The sequence below is a fragment of the Eufriesea mexicana genome, unplaced genomic scaffold (assembly GCF_001483705.2).
Source record: "Eufriesea mexicana isolate 0111107269 unplaced genomic scaffold, ASM148370v2 scaffold474474812, whole genome shotgun sequence".
Taxonomy (NCBI): domain Eukaryota; kingdom Metazoa; phylum Arthropoda; class Insecta; order Hymenoptera; family Apidae; genus Eufriesea; species Eufriesea mexicana.
The window spans coordinates 889,990-909,093 of record NW_016907966.1 but is presented as its reverse complement, the minus strand read 5'-3'; the positions used below and the strand labels follow the sequence as shown (position 1 = coordinate 909,093).

The following is a 19,104-nucleotide window of genomic DNA, read 5'->3' as shown; positions in this document are numbered from 1 at the left end:
ATACGTTTCATATTTCTTAATATTAATGCAAAGAAAATTTTTGTTATAAGAAAAGAAATATTATATTAATTCTATTTTAATTGAAATTACATAGATCGAATCACATTAAGATTTGTTTAATTGCATTTAAGATACGTAGCGTTGGTAGTGTTGTATTAAATGTCACTTTGAAACGTAGAGCGTTGTTTATATAAAACTCCTCTGTTTATATTTTTATAACAATGTCAAATAGTAAAAGAGAACATGGTGAAAGTGATAATGAGGAAGATTGGGTTGGACCATTACCTTCAGAAGCTGTACCTCAAAAGAAACAGAAAGGTTTATCTGTATAACCTATATCTTTTGTTTACTACTTTTAGTATTTTATAAGAATTGGGTAGAAAAATTCTGGTTTACCTAATTTTACATTCACTTGTTTATATTATATAAAATTTTGATATAATTTTAAATTAAAATTGAGAAATATTGAAATTTATTTATACGTAAGAAATATGAAATAACCTTAATTTCTTATATTGCTATATACATTTTTATTGAAATTGTAATTTTAAGAAAATATTCTTCAGAACTATTAAATTTAATTTATTCGAAATTTTTCAAAATAATTTATAAAATTTCATACACCATTAAAACCAATAATTTTTAATATTTTTCATTTAGTTAAATTCAATTTAAATTTTACAGTTTTGGAATACGAACAGGTGTATATAGAGAATTTACCATGCTGCGAATGTTATGAAAAATCCTATATGCACAGAGATGTAATCACTCACATTGTGGTAACAAAGTTAGCATTTAGTATTATATATAATAATTTTGTACTTCGAAATAATAATATTAATAATGGCTATAATACAATTTTATATTTTGTATTTGTACAGATCAAATTTTGTAATAACAGGTAGTTGTGACGGTCATGTTAAATTTTGGAAAAAGCAAGAAGAACTGATAGAATTTGTAAAACATTTTCGAGCACATATGATGGCTATACAATCTATGGCTGCTAGTTGTAATGGTGTTCATGCAAGTACTGTAAGTTTAGATAAAACAATCAAAATTTTTGATGTTATCAATTTTGGTAAGTTTTATATTAAGTACATGTATGAAGTATATGTATTCAATAATTTGTCATGTATTAAACCAGTGGTTTAATTGACTAAACTTATTAAAATTTGATTTCAGACATGATTAATATGATAAAATTAGAATTTGTACCACTTTGCTGTGAATGGATATATTCCCCTGGTGATGCAATATCTGCAATAGCAGTCTCTGCTCAAGAATCAAATAAAATTTTTGTTTATGATGGACAAGGGACTAATACACCATTACATGTTTTTGAAAAATTACACACTAAACCTGTGATTGCTATGAAAGTAAAGAACTGAACATAAATATTGTATTCTGAGTCTATTTAAGCAATTTGTATATAAGCTTTTATCATTTGCAGTACAATCCTGTATATGAAACATGTATCTCTGTAGATAAAGCTGGCATATTAGAATATTGGACTGGACCTAAAATGGAATATAAATTTCCTAAATGTGTTACATTTGATTCAAAGTTAGATACAGATTTGTTTGAGTTTGCAAAAAATAAAACTTATCCATGTGGATTAGCAGTATCACCAGATGGTAAAAGATTTACTTCTCTCAGTGGAGATAGAAAAGTTAGAGTTTTCAATTTTCGTACTGGAAAATTATATAGAATATTTGATGAAACATTACAAAGATTTTCCGAATTGCAACAAATGACACAGCAGTTGCCAAATATGGAATTTGGACGAAGGTAGTTATTATTATAACCTTATATAATGAACTAAATTAATTCTTAATTAAATGTTTAGAATGGCGGTAGAAAGAGAACTGGATAAAACAGAAACAAATTTGGGTAATATAGTTTTTGACGAATCAGGTTATATAATTTTATATAGCACAATGTTAGGTGTAAAGGTTGTAAACCTGTATACAAATCGGTGTATTAGAATTATGGGAAAACCTGAAAATATTCGACCCATGCAATTAGCTTTATTTCAGGTATGTATAGAGTTGACAAATTTCGAATCATATATGTATTTTTGACAAACTTTTAATGAAAATAATCCATATTTTGAAAATGAGTAGGGAAAAGCTAGGAAAACTACAGCTGCTGTAACTGTAGAAATGGAGGCTTCAGAAAATCCGACATTAGAAATGAACCGTCCTGATCCAACACTTTTTTGCACAGCTTATAAAAAAAATAGATTTTATATGTTTACAAGGCGAGAACCAGAAGATACTAAAAGCCAGGAATGTGATAGAGATGTTTTTAATGAAAGACCATCGAAGGAAGATATTATTTCTTCTACAGAAGCTACTAATGTACAAAAGATTTACGATACGGCAATTATTCATACGGCTCTCGGAGATATTCATTTAAATCTCTTTGGAAAAGACGTTCCAAAAACAGTAGAAAATTTCTGTGTTCATTCAAAAAATGGTTATTACAATGGACATATATTTCATAGAGTAATTAAAGGGTTTATGATTCAAACCGGTGATCCTACTGGAACTGGTACCGGTGGGGAAAGTATATGGGGAGGAGAATTCGAAGATGAATTTAGGCCACATTTAAAACATGATAGACCATATACTTTAAGTATGGCAAATGCTGGATCGAATACAAATGGCAGCCAATTTTTTATTACTTTGACACCAACTGTAAATTGAAATAATTTTATATATTTTTCTTTTTATTAAACATTAGTAACAATTAATTTTATATATTAAATTAATATTAATTTCATATTTCAGCCTTGGTTAGACAATAAGCACACTGTGTTTGGTAGAGTGGTAAAAGGGATGGAAGTTATACAAAATATTAGTCAAGTAAAAACGAATCCGAAAACCGATAAACCTTATGATGATATTCGAATAGTTAGTGTCACTGTGAAATAACGTCTAGAAATAAATATATGAAACAAGATATTTTTATAAATCTCTGTTTTTATGATATACTTTACATATCCTTGTTGAAACATTATTTTAAATCCTTATCCATTTGGTAAAGTAGTCCTCGTATAAAATTATATGCTTCCGTAAGGCTCATAAACGCATTCACGCTAAATAGATTGTAGTTTTTTGGTGTGACGACCAGCGAATATCTGATAGATAAATAAATTGTAAAAATTTCTTTCTAGTATTAAAACAATATATTATATGCATATTTGCGGGGCAAATAGAAATACCTAGACCATATTGCACCAGTAATCATGAGACTTGCAGCTTGGTACAAAGAAATTGTATCTGGTGATCGATTAGTATCTCCTAGTCCTGCTAACACCAAACCCCATTTAATCGTAGGTGCCCAAAAGAATATTGTAGTTGGCCCTGTATTAATGAAGATATTTAAAATATTTAAAAACATACAAAAGATATTTAAAATTTTAAAATCTACGTGTTTTGTTGGTTAATATCTTTCCCAACCTGCGGGATGTAAGAAAATAGGACGAAGTCTACATGGAAGAAGGCAGGATATTCGTAACATTAATCGCTGATAAGCACTTTTCTTTAATGATGGAGACATTGTGTGACAGTAATTAATTTCTACATACCCAGATTGTAAAATTGTTTTTTGTCACTAAGTTTGACAGAAAAAAATGATATGTGAAATAATACAAAATTTAGCTATATTTACATCAAAATTTTATTATATTTAGTAATGTTAATAAACAACATGTATTTAAAAAGATAAACATATTCAGTAATATTTAAAATAGTAATGTAAATATTTAAAATTGCAGTGTTTTATTTATTAAGGTAATAAATTATTTTATAGATATCTTTGTGATTGCTACTGTAATATTATTATCAAATCTTAAATAATTTTTAACTAATTTGTTCCCTCACTTTTTGATTTAAAGTTTATTAAAATATATACGAATAGGTAAACATTTTATTTCTAGAACACAATTACACTAGAATATTGGTGATAAATTTATTACAAATTATTGCAATAACAATATAAATGTTTCGTTGAATGAAAATTATTTTCTAATTATACTATTTAATTTTATCAGGTATTAAAATATTTTTTGGGAATTATAAATATTATAAAAAAAGCTATTTTTTTTAAATTAAAAAGAAGAAAAAAGAATACTCATTGTAATTTTGCGTATTAAAACAAACGATCGTAATTCGTTTTAGTAATTTTTTGACTATAGTTTGAAAATTGTTAGTGATTTTGTATTTTACATATAACCCATTTTGGTTTAACAAAAAATTAAAAATTGTATTTTACATTATGGCATAAATATGTAATTGATTAGACATTAAGAAAATTTGAACGAGTGCTGTAAATATTAAGATAAAACAAAACTTTTCTTTATACCGAATTTAAAATGAATTGTAGCAGTCGCTGTAAAGTACAGGGAACATGGAACGACATGGAGGAAGTAAAATACTTGATTTGCGCTATGGAGTGTTGGTATGTTTATTTATATATTATCTTTTAGATACAATGATAATATTTTTTAAAGTAATAAGAAAACTTCTCTTTTTTACGTTTCGATATTAGAAATACAAATTTCAAATTAAAAATAAGAAATTAAAAATTAAAAATCAAATTGCATAAATCTTTTTGATAAGTTTATCAATTTTTTAGTACAAATAGCGTCTTTAACGTTATATTCTACGTTGTAGAATTCAACTTGTTCTTTTTATATGAATAAGTTTCTAAAATGTGATATGGGAATAAATTAAATAACAAATAAACTAATAGCATAACATAAGTAATATGATATTTAGACTATATTAATTTAAATAGAGAACAGAAATAATAAAATATAGATTATGTCGTTTTCAAACATTCCATACTTGAATGTCATTACCAGCCAGTGTCCCAAGATACCACCGCTACCCACGTGTTCCATTATATTACCACCGAGAATCGAGGAATTACCATCTGTCCTGCCTCCTCAAAGGTCTTGCTGTCCGCCTCCTCGCTGTCCACCAACTCCCCGTTGTCCACAACTGCCTCCTTGTCCATTGTCACCACCTTGTCGTTCACCAGCGCCTCCTTGTTGTCAGATACCTATAGTACCTAATCCCTGTTGCATTTCTCCGCCACCGAGATATCCAATTCCACCCGAAGTCTCGACAAGGCCCTGTTGTCCACCTTCTCCATTGCCATGTTATCCAAGTGAGCTGTTACAGTGTATTTACTGTTCCAATAACAAACTGCAGTAATTGTTTATATCGCGTGTAAGAAGCATAAGGATAAGCGTATCCGAGTTTAAAACGTTGCTAACAGATGGCGTTTTTATCGGTTTGTTGTCGGTAAGTTCAATTCCTATTCACATATTTTATATTGTTTTCTATTTTTGTAGTTACATATGGTTGATGAGGACGAAGTTATGTAATGCTAGACTAACGATTTCTAATAAAGCAATATTTATCACGTGAGTGGTGGAATGTATATAAAGGTAATGTAATTTGCATCGTAAGATTGCTTCGATAAAATTAAAATAATTCTTATACAGCGAATAACGTGTCAATTAAAAAAAAATCGATACCTTTCTACTCATTCTACATAAAATTTAACGAATACCAGCCTTCTGTAATTTAACGTGTAATAATTGTAATTTTAATTTATTAGGTGTTGATGGAAGAATTTCGTGTAACCTCTTTGTAGTATTCTGGGAATCTTGTGTTACGAATTTCGACTAATCAAATTTAAAAATTAAAACAAAATGGTTAAACAATTGCTTTTGGTTTTTATAACATTTACATATTCTTAATGTGTGAGAATTTTAACGCGATGTATATGAACGCAATAAATAAGGTAATATCACGTACATTTGTGTGCAATAATTATGTTCTTATAGACAATTTAAAAAAATAAAAAAGGGAAATTGAAATTTTAAATCTAAATTAAAAGTTAAATTCAATTTTTTAATAATTCGTAAGATCATAAGTGAGGTATAGACTTTTACTTAAACTTTGCATAATAATTTAAAACATGTCTAATAACTACTTCTTCAATAACAAAATACTTTAATATTATTACTTTCATTTCTTTGATAATAAAATATCGAATGGATTTTTAAATGATTTCCAAAGTATAAAGAAAAGAAAAAAAAATATGGAAAAATAGGAAATATTTATACACTGGATGAGGTAACCTCAAATAAAGAATAAAGGTATTGTACACAAGAACTTTATTTGCATATTCATACGGTCCCATGAGTAAAAGCTTAAAATAACCACACTTATTTCAATTTACAGGATAATGAATTTTCTAATCGCTTAAATTCAAGCCTGGTTTACAACGAATCTTAAAATATCAATAGCACAACAGTATAGAACAGCAGTTGAATATTTTCTATCTTACAGCAAAAGCTTAAAAGTTAATGAAAAAAACGCACGTACCACCTTTGAGACTGATAAGAAGGCCGATGTAACGTTAGTCACGGATAATTATCGATCGATTATCGATATATTTATGAATACACGCTCTATTCTTTCGCTTCATCTAAAATAGATATTTTATTCTCACTCCTGTTTTCTTTTTCCCTTCTTTACTTAAAAATATTGAAAGGACATTATTAATATAGACTCTTCAGAAAGATGAAATACTCATTAGTCGTTGCTTTTGTCTCGTAAATATTACTCGTTTTAATTTCAAAATGTACACGTATTGAGCCGAGTAACCAGTTCGTTTAACTTTCGTTTGTAAGAGAACATCCATTGTTTTGACGCACGAGAAGTTGGATTTACGTATGCGTGTAGCAAGTATATATATAATACAGTATAGTTTATACTACCTATATTTTCAACGTCGAGTTATTAACGGTAGAGTTAATCACTGTTTAAATAATCACTGAAACGCTGGGATACAAGTTGCGTAGATGTTAGCTAGGAAAAATTGTAAGAGACTCAGAAAATAACTGTTTCACGTTTCCTTTTTTCTTTTCTGTTTAATGGATGGAGAGAATTCTGTGTCTAAAAGCCACCTTTCGCGAGGGAAAAAGAAGGTTGAAATGGAATTAGCTTACTACCGTAGAGTTAGCAAAGCAGTCAGGGGATAAAAATCTGGGAAAAATCTTCATGAAAATCTAGAACGTTTTTGGAGGGAGAAAAATATTTGGTGCGCAATTACTACGTAAGTAGTAATCTTTATATAATCTACTAGATGGCGCCAGCGTTATAATTAGCTTACCTTACTGGTGATTTATATTCCTTCTTAAACGTATATACATAAAATGACGTAACTTCGAGCTAAGACATAGGGTGAATTTTCTAAATTGAAATTCTCAGTGATCATCTGGGCATAAATTTATCATGTATTGTCAATATGATTGACATGAACAAGTTCTGCGTCAGAGATATGTCTCTAACACACAATTTGGTTTAAAAAAGGAACAGAAGAATTCGAATCTCCTGGTCGTAAAATAAAAATAATAATACCAGATGATCACAAGAGTTTCGATTACATTATATAATTTTATTTTGTATTCCATATTTTACATGACGAATATTATTAATAGCATTTATTATACAAGACAAAATATATAAAATGAAAGTAAATACTACTCTGGGAACGGGAATTTTTATTGAGGTTAGAAATGTGTAGAATAGGCAAGTGTTTTGGATTAGTGTACGAAAGAAAACTATATACACTAGATATGTATTAGATTTTAGGACAATATGCTCGAGTGTGTTCTAGGAAAATTGGGTACTTTGTTTAAACTAAGTGAAAGAGAATATACAATAGAGACAGAGGTAATTGTGAGTAACATAACATATATTATATAGAAGATACGTGCACGAGGTAGTTTTTAAGTTGCTATTGACTAAACAGGAGAGTTAGAGTTTTTATTGTGTTGTGTTTATTGAATTATACAATTAAAAATTTTTATTTGCTTTGAACTATTTGCAACTCTACCTTTTTATACATCTGAAGAGAGTGCAATAAAGATGCCTACACTATAAACATGAGGAGCCTAATTTAAATTGTAACCATCTATGACCTAATAATATTAGGTTAGGATTAATATTAAAGCAATATGAATTGTAAATAATTCGATGAATTTTTGGTCTTTTGCAGACATTTATCAACGCATTGTTAACCATTTATGTAGGTTAAGATGACAAAAAAAATTTGCCTAGTTTATGAGCAGAATTCTATGGTAAAATGGAAAAGCAGATGAAGTCAGAAGTAATTTTCTAGAAGGTATACAAAATATTTTATGGTAGGAACCACGATATGACGAGGTCGTAAAATAGGTTAGGCAAAAAGTAAGCATATTCAATTACAGAGACAAGTGATTAACACTTTTAATAATTTTGATAAATAATTTTTTTCTTGACCTAATTCGTTTTTCCTTTGTAATTTGATCTTCTTGCACACATAAAAGGTTACAATTAGGTAACTACTTTTTACTAATACACAGTGTCACAATAAAATACAGCAAAGTTAACTACATCTTTGAGCAAGAAATTTGGAAGAGCTGATCATATTATATTTTTGGTGGAATTGTTTTCTGAAAAAATTTTACTTACAATTTTTTACAATATGAATAAATTAATAGATTAACTATATTAGAATAATTACTTTATTTTTAATCATCATCATCTTCATTTGCAGTAACTGGTAAATTAGAATGAAGGTCTTCACTAACTCCAAATTCAAAATAAAAATCTTTATAATTAGGGTTAATTAAATGAATCAAATTTAATGGTAGATTGTTGTTTTCTTTCTAATTTTATTTTTAAAGAGATGATATTTATGTTCTGGTCTCTGCAAAGTAAATATATTTACATTGCCAAAAATCCATGTTTTTAGAAAACTATGTGTGTATATCAAGCAACTTTGTTAAACATGTAAATTGATTTACATAAATTAACTTATTTGTTAATAAATTATATAATAAATTAACTTACTCACATTAGAAGTTGATTAATAAATAAAAATAAAAATTACCACTTTATGAAATAATCTAAACTAATTGATATTTTAAGTAACTATTCTTAAAGAGATCTAAACAAATAATTAAATTTGTAAAATTGAAATTATTGTATGTACAGAATTATTATTCTAAAAAGCAAGGTTGTATACTTATTATATCAACTATTTCGGTTCTCCAGTACATCTTTTTATGGAAATCTCTTAAGGATTCAAATCTCGGATGATATAAATCCCAGGTATATTCCTGAGAATATACAATCTCAATTTCGAAAGACGTCTCTTCGCTTCTACATATTCCATTCAAATTTTCTGATCCAATACTATGTTTCGCAAATTAAATATTTATGATCTTCCTAGATCTTAGTTTTCTATATTACAATTTCTAATATTTGGATTGCTCCCAACCTAATGAATATAAATTAATTTTTAAACAAAAATACTGTAACTTAAGACATAAAAATAGAATAAAATTATCAAATTTTTTAACTTCAAAAATCAGAATACTCCAAAAAACATTGCTAAATAATGGAATATTTTATGAAACTTGTTCCTTACAGACATGTCATCATCTCTTTTATTCATTTATGCACTCATTAAAATCTCATTTCTTACAACTGTAAGTAAGTTTCAAACAATGTTGATTTTTTTCTGTGACTTTCCTTTTTCATATATTTTTTTTTTTATTTAAAATGTTTTTAACTAGGACACCGAAGTTCCTTTTCATAAAGTATACATAACAAACATCACACGAAAATATAGGGAACTGCGTGCGAAAAACTCCATAATAAATTCTAAGACAAACTAACTTAGCATCAAGGATGAAGTAATTCTTAATCGTATCTTTAAAATCTTCATTGCAGTTTTACAATACTGTTCTTCACACGAGGCATCTGAAAGCAAAGTCCACAGTTCATTCACATGAACCGTGACAGAAAATATCTTCCATGTTATTTCTACAAACTCATACTCCCTCGACTTCAACCTGAATCTTCTCTTCGAAGTCGGACATATTCAAGATTGAAGATATCACATTCCTTCTTCGATTTCATTTCCAGATTCACCTGCTCGAGGAAGTTTCCCATACAATTTATTCAAATCGGCGTCGATAACATAGTGTACCAGTTTACCGATTGCAGAGGTCCACACACTAGCGCCACCACGAAGTTACTTCCCTCGAACAGCTTTCTGTTCCTCGTAAACGATAATCTTCAGACGCTTCGTAGCTCTTCAGACTCTTACACATTTTAGGCTAATTTATCCAGCTTCTTCCATGTTCTGTTTCTCTACTAGATATCGATTCTTAGGTACGTGAAAAAAAAAAAAAACAAAATGAAGGAAAACTAAACGATCGACAAACCGAATGCTCAGGTCGTTACTCGAGCAAGGGAAACGTTAGAGAACGAAGAGGTCCTCGCAGCTCTTCGTTTTCCTCTTAAAGCCCAACAGATGTTTCAGGATCCTCCTACGGTGCTTGCTTCTCCTTCGTCTGGTAGCTTGGTCCCGGTCCCGTTGAGGATTCAGCTTAATCTGCGCCAGAATGCCGACCAGTAGCTCATCCACGTGATGGGCAAGGCCTGATGAAGTTTCGATGAACTTGCAGCCGCAGTTATTCGCCAAACGTCGGCCAACTGTTGGAACAAAAGATGGAAGGGTAGAATGAGATGTTTCGTTTGGGTATTTCATACAGCAGGATCTCTCTAGTCTGGTATTTTAGTCTGGTATTGAACTTTGAAGTTAATCATAACCCGGTATTATGTTTTTTTCAGCAGTTCTCGTAAATAAACAGGGCATTTACGAGTGAACCTTGTTCGCATCGGGTCTTTAATTTTTATACAAGGTTAAGAACTACTGGAGGGTGGTTTAAACGATGATCGAGTATCACTAATATGAAGTCCAACACGCGATCTAAATAAAGGTTGAGAACCACTGACATGAACCTATCACGAAATCTAAATAAAGGTTGAGAACCACTGACATGGGGTCCAGTGCGTGGTCCAAACTAAGGTTGCGAATCACTGACATAGAGTCTAATATGCGATCTAAATAAAGGTTGAGGGTCGCTGACACGGTATTTAATATGTGATCGAAACAAACTGTTGCGAACCACTAACACGGTGTCTAACACGTGATCTAAATAAAGATAGAGAACCACTGACAAGGTGTGTAACGCGTTGTCTAAATAAAGGTTGAGAACCACTGAAATGATTTTAACGCGTGATCTAAATAAAGATGGGGAGAACCACTGAAATGATTTTAACGCGTGATCTAAATAAAGGTTGAGAACCACTGACGTAATAGGTAATAGCAGAATATCATTGAGATTATTCACATTTAATAATTTACATAATACTTATGTCAATACCATACTTCAGAAATACATTATAATTGAAGACAAGTAATTGAGGTCCTTCCCTTGTTAGCACACTAAGGTGGGTCACTCGGGAAGTGACACACCCCAATATGTGGTTTTTGATGCTTAGTAACTGTCAGAAATGTCAATTACACTGTCCAACAAATTTGAACTGCTTCTCTAACCTATAATATTCATTAAATAATTTTGATAGAGTTTACTTTTCTGAACACGAATCCGTAATCGAGATTGCTTCATCAAAATTTTTTTTTCTTTCTTCTCAAATTTCTTTGCCCTCAAAATTTGCTTCCAAAAAATGCGAGTTTTCCTAAAAAGACATGATTTTTGGCCAAAATGAAGTACCACGTAAGAAGTAAGAACGTTGGGAAATTTATCATTGTCGTAAAAGTTAGGTGTGAGTATCCAGAGTTTATAAATGTCCATAATTATAATTATTCGTGCTTCTGGATACCTATAATTGGTTATCGAAGTTCAAAAATAAACCTCTGAGCGTATTTTCTATGCACATTCTTGCAATTTCATGAAAAGTTCTGTATTTAACACGAATTTGGTACACAGTACCGTATTATGTAATATGAAACAATTTCGTTATTCCATACATAAATACAAATGATTTTTTAATATAAAATAATAAAAAAATACATAGGAAATGAAAATATTTTGACACACATATATGTATTCAGGAAATTTATCCTATGGAAATGCGAATACAGTTATAATTTATAAAAAATGTATAAATTGTCAATTTATTATTAACAACAAATTGAAATTGTTAATAACAAATTGATTAAAGCATACAAATACTTAATATAAATACATACGGAAATTTATATTCTAAAAACGCAAATAAAGTATATAAATTATTATATTTCTCGTTAGTAGCTAATTAATATAGTTAATAAAAAGTTGTTCATAACGTAAATTTATAATAAATGTAAAAAAATTAACAAATTATTGAGTATTATTTAAACTAATAACGAATTTTTGTTAAAATATACCTGTAACTTAAAAAAAGTTTATAAATTATTACACTGATTGTTAATAACAAATTATTATTGTTAATAATAAATTGTTTACAGCGTAAATTTATAATAAAAATGAAAAAATTAATAAATTATTGGCTATTATAGTGGAAAAGTAATAATTAATGGATCGGTAAAGTTCGGAAGTTTTCGTCGATCTTCGGCCGATCGGGAGCTATATAAAGGGCGACACTACGAGTCATTTGCCGGTTTGATATCGGGAGTGTAACATTAAATTTTTCGTGTGTGGGAATGGAAATGGGGCCGCAGAGAGGTTGGGGCTAGCCATTCCACCCACATCCCACTCCCTTAAACAATTTACTAATAATTTCTATTTTGTTTTCAGTTATTAATTATTTCTTTCTTTCAGATTTTAATTATTTTTTATTTTTTCAGGTATTAATTTTTTTTTTTTATTTTAGATGTTATTTTTCGTTTATATTTATTCATATTTGGTCATTCGAATATTTCGTATAATATTCGAATGTCTCGTCGTTAGGTTTTTTATTTCTCATCGTTGGGTTGTTTATATCTTATCGTTCGGTTATTTATGTCTCATCGTTGGGTTTCTAATAATTATTTTTTTGACAGGTCTAATTTATTTCTTTTTCAGGTTTTCACATTTTTTTTCTTTTCGGGAGTTAATTAATTTTTTCTTTTTTCAGATTTTTTTCCCTTCTACTGATCTTTACTTGAGAATTCGAATATTTCGTATAATATTCGAATGTCTCATCGTTGGGTAGTTCATGTATAATTATTAGTTCTATTCATTTGGTTTATCTCTGTGGTTCATATTCGTTTCGATTTTTTCTTTCCTCTGACTAATCCGTTTCATATCAACTTTATATATTTTTTTGTTACAGATTTTCAAGATTTTCAAGATTTTCAAGACATCGTTGGACGACGCAGCATGCCTGCGGTTACACATAAGTAGTTATAAGATAGATATTAAGATAGATACCTAGGCTAAGTATCATGTGCGCACTATCTGTACAAAGGTAAGCTACCTAACTTGGAGCGAAATATATAGATTCGTTATCTTTCTCTTATCCCTCTCGTTTACCAAATAGAACGTAATTGTTCTCGTGATAATCGCGATTGTTTTCAAGTACCGACTAGCCTACGCACGTACTTCCCGTGTAATCGATAGCTCCATGCCTCGTAAGTCATTCTCAAGACTCGTCTCCGACACCCATTTCTGCCACTGTCAATCTCGTCATGCATCGAGATCTTTGGTGGCTCTCAGGCTAGTGAGGCACCTGGTGCAACACGAGGGTCCGTCGACCTTAGTCGTCCTGGGTGCCAATTCGTGCACACGACCGGGGGATGGGCCCTGCAGTCGGAATCATTGCAAGAGCGTGCCTGCCTGCCCTGATGCACTTGGCGGCTATGTGGTTATGTTTGCACAGAGCCTGGGTATGGAGCATGCGCGTGATTCCGACTGTTAGGCCTCGCATAGGACCCTCGGATTGACTCTGGGTGATTCCCTGGTTCGTTGGCTGCCTTAGGTCATCGAGTAAGCCATAGCGAGGTCGACGGTGGCAGGGTGGACAAGGCCCGATCGACAGGGTGCTGTAGCTGGAGTTGTCTTGTACACGGGAGTGCGTCGCGTAAGCTAGTCGGTCTTTCGAATAATCGCGTACTCGTTCGGGCGCGTCGCGATTTTTCACTTGCTCGCGACTTTCATAGTTCATTCCCTTTGTCAAAATAAAATATCTTAGCGTTGCGACAGTAAAGTTGTAGTATACCGACTCGAAACTCCTTTTGTAAAACACGAAATAAAATAAAGTGTCAGTAGAGTAATTTTACTTTAGTTCGCTCCAAGTTAGATTAGGCTACCTTTGATACGGATAGTACCAGTAGGTTGCGCCACTAGAGCGCATGTCCGGGTCTCGATGCGTAGCCACCTCTACGTGGTGAGACCTGGTAATTGGTATTATTTTTCATGAATGAGATTTTTCTGAAAAGAAAAATCTTTGGAAACGATACCAAGCTAAGAGCTACGCACCAATTGAAATATTGGATATAAACTAGTTATAAGTTAGTTATTAGTTGGTTATAAATTAGTCATTAATTAATTATAAATTAGCAGTTAGTTAGTAATAAGTTTAAAATATCTTCCATATATTGTATAGGTCATCGCCTGATTGACAGTATCCTTTGTGTGGGTATTAATATAGAATGCATGGGAACTCTTAGCTCGTTCCTCGAAAACGAGTAAGTAGCAATAAACAGCAGCCTCGGGTTTGGCTTGTGCGTTCAGGCTAATATCTGGTGTGCGTGTGAAAGATCGTATGAAGGGAAAATTTATGGCAATATCGAAAGACAATAAAGAATATCTTAAAATGCGAGGGTAAAATAAGTGCGTTAGGATGTCAGCGAGTCACTTGTTGTCAGATGTCAGAGTCAATTGCTACGAAATTTGTATTCCTAGAATTATTGGCAAATGATATGAATTTTCTAAATACACCATGTTGTAACAACCCAATTGTATTGAAATTGTCTGTAATGTTCAAAATGTTTGTATGCCCAAGCATAAATATTTCAAAGTATGAAAAATAAATTTTAAATATAAAAAGAATAACTTCAATTTTTTCTCCGTCCTATTAAAAATTAGAGTTAATCCTGCATAAACTACATATCTTCCATCAATCTTTTTATATAAAATTTACTTTCTATCATATTAAACAATGCTACATAAAGAATAAGAGAATCGTGACGACATTCTGTTCAAGATACGCGCTCAATATGCCCCTAATACAACCATTAGGTACCATCAGCGTCATCTATGATTTTGGACTCAAAGAACGAGTTAGATAGCATGAACACGGAATGTGCAAGGAGGTCGTCAGTGACCAGTCACGTGATAGACGAGGACAGAAATAATAATAAATAAACATGCACGAGCAACACTAGAAAAATATTGGACTCATGGAATATCATCAGCGTAGAGCCAGGAGAGGTCAAGAATTATATTTTATAACGAGAAAAAATTGAGGCAGCAATACAAATATGTAAGTTATATGTCTATTAGATTCTAGGATGGCTAACCATATAACATACCAGATAGAAATAAAGATTCAGAAAATGAAGATGGCTCAGGCATACAAAAAGGAATAAAATTAATTTAAATGATGGCCTCTTATGACAATTAAATATACAGAATATAGTGAGATTGAAAGGCATGTTGTATTCTTGATCTAAATAATTATTAACATCAGTGTTCAAAGTCAATAATCATCGCCAATGTGTTAAGTTTCAGAATAATGGAACTGAGGTATATAAAAAAAGAGTGATGTTTGAATGAAAGCAGTGAGAAGAACAAATGCATGTTATGTTGAATGAAGAAATATAAAAGAGGCAGCATATGTATCAAGGAAGAAAGATAATAGGTAATAGTTATAAAAGTTAAAGATAAATTGAATATAAAGTGTAAATGTTGCAATTAATGCACAAATGTGTAGAAATATCTATAGGAACTCGGAAACTATAAAAGCAACAGGAATAATGGGGCTGTGGCACATGGAAGTGATTTGGCCAATAAAGCTAACGTCAGAAGAAGGTAAAAGGTATGTCTTACCTGCTGATGATTACTTGAGAAAAGAACCATTTGGTTGACTGATTTGTAAATGACTAAAGATTTAATATAAAATATTATTGACGAAGGACTTTTTTTATTACAGGAGACTTACAAACATGAGTAATATTTATATGCAAGTGCCAGCCACTAAGGGTAAAGTAATAAGTATTAGTTGATAATATTTCAATGGATTGTATATCTGTTTTTAAAAATTTAACCGATATACAATATTTACTTTCTAAATTTCTATATTAATATATTCAATAATCTATAATTTGAATTACAATAATAAATAACAAATTCTAATAAATTTAATTTTAAAAGTATTTTACATTAATAAAGCTAATATATTTGTTATAACTAGGTTATAATGAAAACAACTGTTGGTTATATTGAGTTAGAAGTATGGGCAAAAGAAACTCCAAAGATATGTAGAAATTTCATACAATTATGTATGGAAGGTTATTAGGATGACACTGTATTTCATAGAATTATCAAAGGATTCATAACACAAGGTGGTGATCCCACAGATACAGGGAAGGTGGTAAAATACATGTAGAACCATTTAAAGTGAGATTATATTTACAAATAACATGAATTCCTTTTTTATTCAAAAATAATTATTGAATATATGTGTTTTAGGACAAATTTCATACAAGATTACGTTTTAGTCGACGAGATTTAATTGTTATGGCTAATGCTGGAAAAGATGACAATGGTTCCCAATTCTTCTTTACTTTTAGTTCTACACCAGATTTGCAGAATAAACATACAATTTTTGGTAAAGTTACTGGAGAAACTATATATAACATGCTTAAACTTGAAGAAGCACTTGTAGATGAGGTAAATTTAATGTATGCAAGAAAATATGTCAAGAATTGATATAAATATAATATTTCCTTTTTTTTGTAGAATGATAGACCACTTTATCCTCCAAAATTACTAAGAACTATAATATTGAACAATTCATTTTCTAATATTATACCAAGAATAATAGTACAGGAAAGTGAAGAAGTAAAGGACAATTCAAAAATTAAAGCAGCAGCAGTAAAATAAAAATCATATATGTTTGCAGAATTTGGTCCTGATAGTATTATTCTTTACAATGAAAAATTTTGTTACAGAGATTTCAATCTTTTATCATTTTCTGAAGAAGCAGAGAAAGACGAAGAAGAATCTGTGATACTTAGTGGTAAAGGCATATCAGCTCATGATCATTTAACTGATCCAAAATTAAGCTCACAATCAGCTGTTGAATCACTTGGATTTGCAAATAAAAAAAGGAAGGAAGACCACAGTAGCGATTGGGAAAATGATGACGAAGTAGAACAGAAGAAGAAGTAGATTATAAAGAAAGAAAAAGAGTTAGTTTATTGTTTAAATTGTAACTATGTTATAGAAAGTAGGATTTTTTATTGACTGTCATATTTATATTTTCAGAACAATGAAAGAAAAGATAAAAAATAAGTTGAGCGATATAAAAGAAGAATAGAGGAATTATGTCGTTAATAATTAACGTGTATATGTGAAACTTTCAAAGTGAATAAAAAGTACCTAAGCATATAACCATCGTAGTTTCGTTTTATTTTTTATCAAGAACAAAATCACTCGACTTCACCTGTGACTTCGTGTACATCTACAATTAATTCATCAACTTTTATAATAATATCGTAAAGACACAGACTTAGATAGCTTCCTAATATAATTCTGGATATGAATTCCTTGTTATTTAATTCATTATTGGTAATTATTGGATAGCGTGTTTGAACCATTGCCGAAGATACTAATAGTTTGTCTTTCCGTTAGTATAATAGAATAATTAATAATTCCAGTTCATGAATTATAGAAACTTGGAATTTTTCGCAAAAGAAATATATTTATAATTGCTTCACTGATTCTATTAAATATAAGAGACATCGTATGATATTCTACATCGATACCTTCTTACATAGCAATTTCAAAGATGCAACATTTTCCCGCTACAAAAATATTTAGCGTATCCGGCTGCAGCCAACTTCCAGTTGGCGGCAAGCAAGCATACCGGTAACAAATGGTGGAATATTCTTACGCGTCAAAGTGAAACATTAAATCTCAAAACGTTTCGTGAAGTAGTGATATTGCTGATTGACGTTATAATTATTTTACGAAGTTCAAGATTACTAACTGTGAACATTTCTTCGGTGGTAATATACTATATGTGAAAAAAGGGATGTTGTATAGTGCAAATCGAATGATACATGTGGAAAATAAAGTGGTGTGAGTGCGGGATCCTATAACACTACCGCATTGTCCGTTTCAATCTGCTGTAGGAGATTCTAGATTTCGACTGCCCATTGCAATATTTGATCAACATTACTGAATAGACAGCTTTTTAACAGCTTTTTCAATTTTTCTTCGATCTTGACGTTCAATTGCAACATAGTTATGTATTACATTCTCGCTATTACATTCTAAATTTTGATTGTGGATTAAGATATTTCATTACTCCTGCATAGAATAGATTGTTTTCCAACCAGTAGGGCGATTATTTTACGATTGAAGGTGCATGTACGAAACAAAGTAACGGAAAAGCAAGTGCCTATGAAATCGTTCTGCACAATATACTTTTTTCGCCTATATTTCTGCAATTAGGCTTTTCGGTTAGATTTTTTCTGTATAACAGCGTAGAGTGAATTCTCCCTTAACGGGATTGGATATTTTTTTTTGCGTTTCGAGCATGCGTTTTCGAATAATAGTGCCGAAAGTGTCAGTGGCTCTCAGATCGTGCTGCGCAATAGACTATTTTGGTTTCTATCTTCAAAATTAGGCTTTTGACTCCGGTTTTTTTCATTTATCCTCGTAGAGTGAATTCTTCCCTAACGGGATTGGATATTTTTTCTGCGTTTCGTGTGTGCGTTCTCGAATAATAGTGCCGAAAGTGTCAGTGGCTCTCAGATCGTGCTGCGCAATAGACTTTTTTGGTTTCTATCTTCAAAATTAGGCTTTTGACTCCGGTTTTTTTCATTTATCCTTGTAGAGTGAATTCTTCCCTAACGGGATTGGATATTTTTTCTGCGTTTCGTGCGTGCGTTTTCGAATAATAGTGCCGAAAGTGTCAGTGGCTCTCAGATCGTGCTGCGCAATAGACTTTTTTGGTTTCTATCTTCAAAATTAGGCTTTTGACTCCGGTTTTTTTCATTTATCCT

The 19,104-nt window shown here is 30.8% G+C and overlaps 4 protein-coding genes across 4 annotated transcripts in view; 2 read left to right on the top strand and 2 right to left on the bottom strand.

Moving 5' to 3' along the window:
- The first annotated feature begins 220 nt into the window (after positions 1-220).
- Positions 221-2,936, top strand: LOC108549102 (peptidylprolyl isomerase domain and WD repeat-containing protein 1). Its single transcript, XM_017902348.1, has 8 exons — positions 221-318; positions 685-787; positions 882-1,078; positions 1,183-1,376; positions 1,451-1,788; positions 1,847-2,036; positions 2,124-2,699; positions 2,793-2,936. Exons 1-8 carry the CDS (start codon positions 222-224, stop codon positions 2,934-2,936), a joined length of 1,839 nt encoding a protein of 612 aa, XP_017757837.1. The 5' UTR covers position 221.
- Positions 2,937-3,018: 82 nt separating this feature from the next.
- On the bottom strand, positions 3,019-3,537 carry LOC108548876 (mitochondrial pyruvate carrier 2). The gene is made up of 3 exons (XM_017902010.1): positions 3,465-3,537; positions 3,227-3,368; positions 3,019-3,142 (listed from the first exon to the last, which is right to left on the bottom strand). Exons 1-3 carry the CDS (start codon positions 3,523-3,525, stop codon positions 3,019-3,021), a joined length of 327 nt encoding a protein of 108 aa, XP_017757499.1. The 5' UTR covers positions 3,526-3,537.
- An 841-nt stretch (positions 3,538-4,378) lies between these two features.
- On the top strand, positions 4,379-5,379 carry LOC108548865 (small proline-rich protein 2H). The gene is made up of 3 exons (XM_017901999.1): positions 4,379-4,464; positions 4,871-5,178; positions 5,366-5,379. The coding sequence occupies exons 1-3, from the start codon at positions 4,379-4,381 to the stop codon at positions 5,377-5,379; spliced, it is 408 nt and encodes a 135-aa protein (XP_017757488.1).
- Positions 5,380-9,689: 4,310 nt separating this feature from the next.
- Positions 9,690-19,104, bottom strand: part of LOC108549578 (uncharacterized) — a 153,255-nt gene continuing 143,840 nt past the window's right edge. Inside the window, exon 8 of the mRNA XM_017903044.1 lies at positions 9,690-10,574. Coding sequence (XP_017758533.1) covers positions 10,339-10,574 — 236 coding nt within the window. The 3' untranslated portion in view covers positions 9,690-10,338. The remainder of the gene's footprint in view (positions 10,575-19,104) is intronic.